At 38.8% G+C, this 11,373-nt stretch overlaps 1 protein-coding gene across 12 annotated transcripts; it reads right to left on the bottom strand.

Moving 5' to 3' along the window:
• Positions 1-2,839: 2,839 nt before the first annotated feature.
• LOC131239830 (uncharacterized) lies at positions 2,840-11,373 on the bottom strand. 12 transcript variants are annotated; one of them, XM_058237705.1, is made up of 8 exons: positions 10,999-11,049; positions 10,870-10,913; positions 10,680-10,752; positions 5,458-5,522; positions 4,296-4,373; positions 3,715-3,795; positions 3,498-3,558; positions 2,840-3,274 (listed from the first exon to the last, which is right to left on the bottom strand). In XM_058237705.1, exons 3-8 carry the CDS (start codon positions 10,684-10,686, stop codon positions 3,249-3,251), a joined length of 318 nt encoding a protein of 105 aa, XP_058093688.1. In that variant the 5' UTR covers positions 10,687-10,752; positions 10,870-10,913; positions 10,999-11,049; the 3' UTR covers positions 2,840-3,248. The 12 variants fall into 12 exon arrangements, 2 of the variants coding, with proteins under 2 accessions (XP_058093688.1, XP_058093698.1); XR_009168434.1 differs by adding exons at positions 4,840-4,932; positions 6,895-7,194 and having other exon boundaries at positions 2,840-3,558; positions 3,715-4,046; positions 5,458-5,529; positions 10,680-11,043; XR_009168440.1 differs by adding exons at positions 4,840-4,932; positions 6,895-7,194 and having other exon boundaries at positions 2,840-3,558; positions 3,715-3,782; positions 5,458-5,529; positions 10,680-11,043.

Below are 11,373 nucleotides of genomic sequence, written 5' to 3'. Positions count from 1 at the left end.
GGGTGTGCGTGTGCATAGCACACTTGCACACGCCGTGCACCAAAAATCGAAAACGGGTCAGCACACGCTGACCCGTCTTCCTCTCTCCTCTGCGAAAGAACGGACAGCGTCTTTACGTTGTCCGTCCGTTTTTCACTAGTGGGCCCCACTCATCATCATTTTGTAGGATCTGGACCGTCCATAAGAAGCCCACGCTCCCTATCATCCTAGCCTAGATGAGGAAATTTCAAGAAACAACGAAGATCGGTTTTCAACCGTCTAAACGGAAGACTAACGGTGCAAAAGAAACTGTGGGCCACACCAAATCCAATCCAAACTTGACCATGTTCGATTGGTTTTTCGAGCTTAGACCAGTGGACGAACTGGATTTCACCACTGATGCAGATCATGGGCCCAACGATCTTCCCAGCGCAAGGATCGTGAGCAGGCTCTGCGTCCGCAAAAATCGGCCGCAGTGGGCCACTGTGCGATCAAGGGGATGATCAGATAGATGATCTGATCCGTCCAGAAGATGCCAAGGGGGGTCCTGATCCCGTTCATGAAGTCAAATCAGAAAGTTGGACCGTCATCCTCCACAATTCCGAGCCGACGCAAGTCGGTTTCCAAGATCTGCTGCACCAAAACAGGGACTTGCGTTCCTGGCTGCGTAAAAGCCACGCAATATCACCGACCGACCTTATTCTGGCTATCTATATAAAGGAGACGAAAGAGACTGAGGAGGGGATCTAACAAGGGAGAATCCAATCTCGGCTTGGGTGTTTGGCTTGGACGTGAGAAGGAGAGTAATTTTTGTTTTGTTTCTTTTCTTTTTATCTTCGTTTTTGTTTAAGGGTTAACCACATCATGGCGGGCTAAACCTCTTAGCTGGGGCTAAGAGGGGAAGCTTGTGGCGTGATGGGACTGACTCTATGCCTTTGATTTATGCTAGACTAACTGATGTTGATTTTAGTTCAATTAAAAGGAATACTTTCAGTTTTTTTTAATGGTTTGTTGTAACTGAAATTACAATAGATCTGTGATGGCTTTGAGTATTTCTCCCTCCTTTTGATGTTTATGATGTCAAAAAGCCCTGCTGTTCACCATCGTCTCATGGGCATGGTTGGATGACAGTATCCTTCCTAACCTTCATGCATTGTTGAGTAGTTGGTAATTAGTTTAATTCTGTTGTTTGTTTTGCCTCCTAGGCATGGTTTGATGATGGAATCCATTCTAATTCATATGCCTTTCATCTTTTTAAAACTATATTAAAAGAAGTTCAGTTTAATTTTCATGGTGATGGCATAAGATCTCCCTAATCTCTACAAGTGGATCCTCTGAATCCCCAGTTTTCCTTCCCTGAATTGTTTAAGTTTTAGATAATTATTCCACAATTATTCCTTAAATTCTATTTGATTTAGATTACATCTTAGTCTAGTTCTAGTTCTACTTAGTTTCAGATAACATACAGGTATTAGTCCCTTGAGATTCGACTTCGGTCTTACCGAGTTTATTACTACATCACAATCCTATACTTGGGGAGTGAACACCTTATGAACCGTGTTAGAAATTCTCAGCTTCTTTCTTAAGTGCTTCAGTTCGACGTGATCTATCACTGACGGTTTTGAATCGGACTCTTCCCCTACTTTCCACACATCATGAGCAGATTCACCTTTCGCCCTCTGCCTACAACCTCAACTATATCATCGGATTGGAAGTTGTTGTTGTCCATGTGGGCCCCACTTATCTTGAGGACTGAGATCAAGAGGGAGGGCCACTTGCATGGTCATCGCTATTTTGACAAGATTTCAGGTTCTTTGTAATTTTGAGCTTTTTTACAGGGTTATTTTTGTTCATTTACTCTTCGTTGTTAGTTTTTAGTTGCTAAATTATTGTTGGTAGTATGTGCTAATGCAGGACCGATGCATAAACTAAGTAACATGCGAGATCAAATAACCAAATTAACATATTTAACAAAAAAAATACAAACATCGCTATATTCATCACAAATATTATGAAAATCAAAAGAAAATCATGCATAATCTTAACCTAAGCTATCAACATCATAACATAGATCATTAAATAAATTAAAAAAACTATGAGCTAATGCATGTAGGGACATCCAATTAGCATAAGGTATATAGTATATTTCAAAATAAGAAACCAAATACAACCTAGGGTGAAAATTAGGGTTTGGGTAATTTGGAAAAGTAAAATTAGGAATTTTAGATTTAGGGTTAGGGTTTCGAGGATAGAAGAAAGGGTTTTTGATATAATAATGGTGGAAAACCAAAAGGGGCAGGTGGGATTCACACGTGTGGCCATACGGTCACACGTATGGCGTGAGAGAATGGGTTTAGGTCGGTTAGGGTTTGGGAGAAGACAAAGATTTGTGATGGGAAGAATGGATAACCTGAAGAAATACCTAGATGGGGAAGAAAAGAGAAGATGGTGTGAGGATAGATGGATAAAAAGGGCAAAGGCTACGGACTGTAGCAAAAAAGATATGGCTACGGTTATAGTCCGTAGTACGTCTGTAGTCGCGGGTGCTGTAGCCATTGGTAAAAGGATATAGCTACGGATTTAATCCGCAGCTATAAATATGATAACTACGAATTAAATTCGTAGCTTCTGTAGGCAAAACCTACGCTACGAATAATATTTGTAGCTAAAAGTATAACTATATCCGTAGCTATAGGTCAAAGTGATAAATATTTACGGTTTTTAGATATAAGGCTACGGCTAATAGCCGTCATTTTTTAAAAATAAAAATAATAATGGCACCTAATGCTAGTACATGCCGATAGATCAATTCATATAAAAAATTCAGATTCAACAATATAAAAAAACCAGTGCATGCACAACCAATATGATTTGGGTTTTTCTTCCTTCTTCTCATTGACCATTGTTTGGATGATGGGATCTTACAATCTTAGGGATCTTTGCAGCATCCTCAGTCAAATTTAAGCATGCATCATTCCGATGGCCTGGTCTCGAATCAATCTGTTTTTTTTTTCCCAAGTATTTCTCTATTTGGGTATTGTACAACCATCCCAACCACCATTTTTTCAACTCCCTCACCAATACAGTCATCAGCCATCTCAACCTCTCCAGCATACACAATACTCATGAATAAATGAGGAGCAAATCATCCCTTTGATTATAAACAAAGCAAATATCGAAATCGAAGACTGCAATATTGACTTGACATGAGGGCAAAATAAAGCATACCTTGATGCTGAGAAGTTCAGATAGCCTAGGCACAAGAGGCTTCAGGCTGTACTAGAAAAGCAATTATCTGCAATGATTACATCGCTTACAAAGTAGAGAATTTATAGTTTCATTCATACAACCCATACCACACAATGTTCCTAACATCCAAGCTCCATTCCAAATAAAATCTTTAAAACAATCAATGCAATGCTAAAAAGAATAAACAGAATTTATAACAGAAGTAAAGGAAATAAGCACTACAAAAGAAAGGAGCAAAGGTTATAACTGGCCAACTAAAATTCATGTACCTTGGAGAAAAAAGGATCCACACAATTCAGGAGTTCTATACCATTTGGTTGCAACATAATTCTGCAAGGGAAATGGAAAACCATGAATATGCATGATACTATATGGGCCACTGTCTCTAAATTATCAAAATATACATAAATTATCAGCAAAAATTTAAACTATTTCTTTATTATAAAAATGAAAATCTCGCTTGGGGTAGCAAACCGAAACCCTTACCAGGGGCCCATGAGAAACATTAATATATATTTGATCTGCTGCATCTCCACCACAAATGATTCCCAATGCTGGATCAATGGGCTACAAATGAGCAGTTAGGCAAGAAACACAACAAATGTCTGAAATAACAGTCATAGGTGGGATGGATAGAATCATCTGATCCGCAAGAAAATTTGGGCCATATTCCATCAATGCCGGGGCACATCATGTCCTTGGTGCGAATCAATGAAACATGGGGACCACTTGTACAAAAATAGATGCATCAGAACAGTACTCATCCTCATGAACTGATCTACTTCAACTTTCTTATGGCAGCTGCCAGTGCCTCTACTCTAATATTTCAAGATTTAAAGAAAATTAACAGCAACAGTGCCTTTATTTTTCTAACGAGACAACAACCAAGATACATGGTAGACATGCATAAGAAAATAAGTGTCTTCAAAGCAGGACCAGTCAATGGATCAGCAAGTTCATTGGTTTGGTCAAACCAGACCATACAAGATCACCAAAAAACGAAGTTTGCATGGACCAAAAAGTTATAGAAAGAAAAAAAAAAATGAGAAGGAGAAAAACAAGCTTACCGTCTCCAAAGAGTTACATTCCAACAGAGAAACACAGGGATAGAAGCAGAATTGCCAAATGAGGTAACCGTACTTGACCTGACCAATTCCAACCCCCAATCCAACTTACAATATTTGAAACTCAAAGAATGTTCCAGTACAATTACCGTAGAAATGTAAGATATAAAAATCAAATATTTACTAACGAAAAATATCCCAAATATCACAAATCATATAAGGTAAATCTATCAAAATATAAGCTACTTCACACTTTTCTTAGTTAAAATAACAATTACATTCAAACTAAAGTGTAAAGCAAAGTTTGATCAAGAGATAAATTTTGAACAGTTTGGATTAAACCACCAAAATGATTAATGTAGTTGAATTCTAAGTTTTGAATGGGCCTGAGTTTTGGTATATGAGAAGAAAATGTGGTGGCGAATGTGATGGACAGATTGGATATCATGCACACAACATGATGAGCTTCAAACCCATGTTATCAACAAATGACACTTCATGAAAAATGACTGGGAACCACAACTCCCTCCATAACTCCTAATAATACCAAGATAGTCTTTGTATAATTTACTAAGAAACGCCACAGCTGCTGCAAACTGGAGTGGGCCACCATGATCAGGCCTCAAGAGGATCAAGCCACCTATACAGTTAAGAAAAAAAAAAACCCAGCATCAGTCTACATTCAATGAAAACTATGCCAATAGTGAAGTGGTACCCATCAAACCACTACGACAAATCAACATAAAGAGTAAAAAAAGATTGAAAAAAAGTTGTTAATTTATTACAGTTCAATGAAGAAAGGACATTGAATTGAAAATCTATACAAGAAAATACATTCAAAGATTCATCCTGCAACCATCTTCCAGAAATAGATCTGAGATTATGGACCATATCCCATATTTGCATCTTTGTAAGCTTGTTGTCGATTGTAATCATTCTGGCTCCAAATTCAACAACAATGGTTTAGTCATGCATTAGTTGGAATTGCTTGTCAGTAAACTGTAGTAAATGGCAACCTTATGACATGTACAAACTTTGCTACAACCCTTTTCATTTGTACCAGTTGGAATGATTTATGATGGCTGCTAGATCTGTATCCCTATGATGGGGACTTCACTTAATTCAAGAGATAAATGATGGAGAGGGGAGATCAGAAAACACCAACCTTATTCCATCCCCAGCCATAAAGTTTTCCATCTGATGTGATTGCCATAGTGTGTCTCCAATCACCTGATATCTGAAATCATTTAAGCCAAACTATAAGAAAAGGACATTTTCTTGTCAAAAATCATAAAACTTTTTTTTATGTTTCCCCAGAATTTCAAAGGCAGACTATAACAATCAACATGTTCAGTCAGCCCCATCCAAAAAACACAGCGAAAAAGCAACTCCTTCAAGTTACTTTTCAAGTCAATGGCAACAACTATTTAAGTTTCACAAATAATGCATCACGCCACATTGCATCAAGTTCATCATTGATTTTTGTTTTTTTTAAGATAAAGTTCATCATATTGGTAATTATAACAAAAGCATCTATCAAACTCCACATCTTGAAATTGATGAAGCACACATGCCTTTGAAATAGAAACATTCATATGAGTAGATATTTGTAGATATAAAAGGCAATACTGGACCATTGACCTTTCTTTGAAGGCTAGAAATGAGGAAAATGGGGTTAGAATCAGCACGAGTGCAAGCACAATCCAAACACAAAATAGACCAAGTCCTCTAGGCACAGCCAAATACAGTTAGAAGTTAAGCAATTTAAGGCCCATCTTCTCCTGCCCATATCTTCAAAACTCAATCTAGGGCTCAAAATGGACTCAAAAAGATAATAAGAATTGGGAAGGAAAGACAAGCAAATTAAGCCCAAAAATGGAGGTTTGCTGTAAATGCTGATGGGGTAGCAAAAATCATTTTTCTCCTAACTAGCGAGCACAATTTTTTTAGTAAATCTCTGATGAGAAGAAAAATCATTCCCACCAACTTTGAGAGCTTTCTGAAAAATGCTTCTCTGCCCAGTGGAAATAGGATTCCCACAGCCAAAGGGACTCATAAAAAATGTGTGGGTGCCCCCAAACCAAAACTGGGTTCAGTCCCACACCCTCATCTTTGGACTAGATTGGTGGAGATTTAGGTGGATTGGAAAAATAATGGTAGAAATCAATATCGGATCATGCAGTTTCCTGTTGTCTTAGTTTACCCTAGGAGTCATTTAACTGTATATGATCCACGCACAGCATGAAAGACTTTGGCTTTGAAAAATCTGTAATTCAGTATGAAGCTTTGGGTCACCTAGCTACATGCTAGAGCAAATAGTAAAGAATCTCCATGTCTCCAATGGCTTCCCCAAAGGTGAAACTTATTCTTTGACTTTGCAGAATTATAAGCACATTGCATCAAGTGTTAGAACAGAAGCCCAAGAAGAAGAAGAAAAAAGAGTCAAACATATATCATTATGTATCTAAAGATGGAACAACACAGTCAACATAATCTCATAACTTTCCATGTACCTGTGCAAGCCTAGCTAAGAGATAAAAAGCAAGAGTGCGCCTCCGGCTCAAATCATCTAAAGCTAAAATGGACAATCCTACAGGCGAACCTGCTAGCATTCTGCTCCATCATGCCCTTTAACTAAGTTATGAGTATGGATGTGAATCTGTTTCCAGCAGCATGAGCCATAAATAGTGTTACACAACTTGATTCCTGCCTCAAACCCTCCTCTGTTTCCATTTTAAGTAGAAGATCTGAAAGGAAATGGAAAAGTAAAAGTAATGTTAAGTCCAAACCGAATTTGACCGGATTTAGTGCAGCAATCCTGAGAGACTGGGACTTGTGAGAATGCAGCGCCGCAACTGGCTAATCAAGCTCTTCCAACAACAAGATCAAAAGATGGCAACTCCTGTTTCCACAGAGAGAGGAGTCATGAACTAGTAAAAAGAAAGAAAGAAAAAAATAAAATTGAAAATGGTAGAATTCTATGCTGTAAGGCTTTCTCAAAAACAAATGACATTACTTTCTAACTATGTCACCTTAGTGCAAGCACTGGCATCAAGGTATGGATCTGGTTTGGCACATCCTCAGAAACTAAAATTTTCAAGGTACAGGTAAGGCAAAGATGGAGAACTTCTCGTAAGTATAATTATGCTAAAAATACTTCCCTAACCATATTACAAATTGAATTTGTTTCCCAGTCAGTGCAATTCACCATAAATTCAAATTAACTAACTCTAGAGTTCAAAATCCTAGCAAATTTGAATTTCAAAACTCAGGGAACAAGGGATTCCTAATACTTAGTAGGGGTGCACATCGAACCGGTAGAACCGTGGAATCGGACCGGAACCGTTGGATTGGTCCGGTTTGGTCCGGTTCTAGACAGCACCGGTTCTGGTTCCGGTTCCAAAATTTCAAGAACCGTTGGATACAGATCGGTTCCGGTTTAGGGCCCTGTAGAACCGAACCGAACCATGAACCAAACCGTTGATCCGAACCGTGGATCTGAACCGTGGCCCGAACCGTGAACCGGTTTAGGTTACCTTGTTTGCATACATGCATTTCAGGTCTAGCTTTTTATTCTATTGACTAAACCAGGTGTTATTGGCACAGGTATTTAACTGAATGATAAGCAAGTAAATGGCTATGAACAGGACATTTCAGTGAATGAAATTTGCAACAGTTTTTAGACCTGAGTTCCAGACGATGAATTCAATCCTTTCACCATAAGTATACTTGATTTTCCATTCGTGCATGCCAACCAAAAACCAAGATGTATTTATCTCTTTTTAAAACTGAAAACCTCAGTTTCCTTTTGAGAGGGCTCTGGTTCACAAACTATGTTTTACAATAGTATCTTAATGCAATGTTCTCATGGTTATATATCGAGAAAAGCTCATTTCTTGGAAATGCTAACCTTTTTCTATTGGTTTTCATTACTTTCAGCATCTCCACCAGGCATCAAGGTAGCATTTGCATTAGATATTGTCTTCCATAATACATTAGAATATATGCACTTCAAACCTGTATGCATTTATCTTATATCAAACTGTCCATATTGTGGAGCTGCACTTTGGATGGGTCATAACCCAAAAACCATATTGAACGGATGATTCTAATTGGTCCATTTGTTGACATCCCTATGACGGGTAATTATAGGTTATGATTGTCTAATCAATCTGATCTTAGGGTCATGCCCATCTGCAGTCATCCCATTATTTGGATGATTTGGACTGAGTTGCATACATTCAATGTGTGCTCCGGCCGAGTGAATGTGTATGAATCTCTATTTGTGTATCAAATAACCCAAACGTTTGAGCAAGAAGGTGTGCTAGGCCGAGTGAATATGAATTGTCTCCTTCTATGAACATTATCTAAAACTTCTCAGGGATCATTTGGCAACTGGGCTGGATGTACGGTGGATATAAATGGGCTAGATTTTTAAAAGCCCAGAACCGTGGAACCGATCCGGAACCGAAACGTTTTTCACGGTCCGGTTCCAGTTCGGTTCTAGGGTGCTAACGGTCCGGTTCCAGTTCAAAAAATCGCATAACCGTTAGGTACGGTTCGGTTCCAGTTTCACCCCAGAACTGGACCGAACCGACCCGTGTGCACCCCTAATACTTACCCTTATCCAATGTTGTTGAAATCAAACAATTTAGGATTCGAATCATACACTTCGAAGTGTATCATATATAACTTTTGGTATTCATTACACGCACGATGAACAATGGATTTTATATTCATGAAGAAGTAGCATACATTAGCAGTTAAAAACAAGTCATAATATTTTCATTTCAGGAGGGTCTTAACAATGGATCTATCTTTTGGTATTCATTACACACGATGAAGTTACAAGAGTGGCTGTTGCAGGTTCAAGAATCATTTGTTCTCTAACCCACTGGAGTGAGATCCATCAAACAGCTCAAACACACGATGAGCTAAGAATGTTGACTTTCACTGACCCTCATCCATGATTCCTTGAAGCATTTTCATGTTTACACACATTGTTTAAACCCATATATTTATGCTTTGACACAAAAGCTTGCAAAAAACAAGAATACCGTTAAAGGTCTGCTGAAACTAAGAAAAATGAAATAACATCTTCAAGCACTTTGCACGCATAGTCTTCAAGCACATTTCCATCTTATCCTAAGTAATGCACATCCAAATGGAATCTCTCAATTGGTCCAATAATGAAAACGAAATTTCTCAAAATGGCCCGTAGAGATGAAAAGGACAGTCTTGAAAATGCAATCAGTTACTTGCTTAGTACAGCAAAGTTCTGTCCTTTGTGCCCATCCAAATGGAATCTGGCCATGGCTAGACTTCGAGCAAGGCATCCACCAGATGCCTAATCTTTTAATCTAGAAGAGGGCCAGTACCTATGAGATTGAAAGCCAATATTTGCAAGTGTGGTAGCTAGGCCAGTTTGGATCACCCCCAATGAGCAATTTGGGTTGAGATGTGCCTTTTTGTGACATTTGGGGGTTACAGGTCAAGCTCAGGTCTGGATTTTGGGCCAATTTACTAAATGGATTGGGCTCTGTGTGGCCCTTGACCTGACTCAAACCCAACCCATTGCCACCCCCAGGAAAATCCCTCCATCCAACTTCTGGGGTACATCCGAACAGCCCCTTTATACTTTCCCATTACTAATATATGCAGGATGTAGGGAATACAGCACTAGCAGCTGAACAATGAAGAACAACAAACAAGATATACTGCAACTAAAAAGAAAATGGCCATTTTTTAGTTCCTGCAACTCTATTTGTTTTCAGCTCAATATCATGTCTTGTATAAAAACCTGAAACTTACCTGTTAGCAAAAAATTGCATAATACTAATGAACCAAAACAAAGGAATGCAAGCAAGGAAACCCTTGGGTGCATGATAATTAATGCTTTGGAAAAGCAAGAGCCACCACTATGTTGAAGGGCTACCTGAAAATAAGCTAGAGCGACTTCTGTCATGGTGAGCAGCCATGGACATCGGCTAAGGAGTGTGGTGGTGTATTATGATCCCAATGGTTTTAAGTAGGGGCGGCAATGGGTGGGGTTTAGACTGGGTAGGGGTAAGCACAAGCCCAACCCATTTACAAAATGGACCAAGAATTCGTGCCCAAACCTTACCCAAAGTAAAGGGTTTGTCAACATTAAAGGGAACAGACAGGTACAAAAACCAGCATAGAAGACTGTACATTGACATCCATGGATGAATCTGTTTTCTTTTAAGTAGCAAAAGGGAGTTCCAAACAAGAGATACAAAGTCACAGAAGATTACATTTTCCATTCAATGTAGGCAACTTCTTTCACAAAATAATCAGAATGAAATAGAAGAACATGCAATGACAGCTGCTGAGAATAGCCACAAAATTTGAAGCAAGGAAACTCACTTTCCATGTTGTCCTTGCACAATCTGAGTGGCAGATTTTGTGATTGTTTCCTGCTTCAAATGCCCAAAAAAATCTGCAGAACTAAAATTAGTAGAGCATAGACTTGGAGATATCAACTTAGAAATAGCCTTTCACATTTACATCAAACAAATGAAATAAAGGGTCAACTAAAAGTAAAGAAAATACTGACAATCCTTGGATTTGATATCAAAATTTAGCTACACAGCAATTTGCCTGCATTGAGGGCTGAAGAATATCACCACAGAAACAAATGAATAAAATTACAACAGCATCAACAGTAATCACAACAAAGTTCTACCACCAAAACCTTCTTTCTTGAGTCATTTCATCAAACAGTTAGTATGCATGAGAGAAAAAAAGATATAGAGAAAGGAGTGATCAAACATATGAAGAGGAACCTCAGATTCCTTCGATTTTAAGAGATGTCACAAAAATATGAAAAGATGGCGGAGATGCATGGCTGCAGAATGGCGGATACAAACCTATGTAGGAGCTTCATGGCTGCTGCAATGGAGGTCCGAGCACGATGATGATGTGAGGGAGATAGAAGATTTGGCGGAGATGCATCGGAGAGAGAGAGGGAGGCGAATGAGAGAGATGGAGCAGGTGAGAGAGAGAGAGGGAAGCAAGGAGATCGGGATGAAGATCGGGAGAGAGAGAGAGAGAGAGAGAG

Source organism: Magnolia sinica, chromosome 1 (genome assembly GCF_029962835.1).
Source record: "Magnolia sinica isolate HGM2019 chromosome 1, MsV1, whole genome shotgun sequence".
NCBI classification, from domain to species: domain Eukaryota; kingdom Viridiplantae; phylum Streptophyta; class Magnoliopsida; order Magnoliales; family Magnoliaceae; genus Magnolia; species Magnolia sinica.
This window is presented reverse-complemented; position numbering and strand designations above follow the sequence as displayed.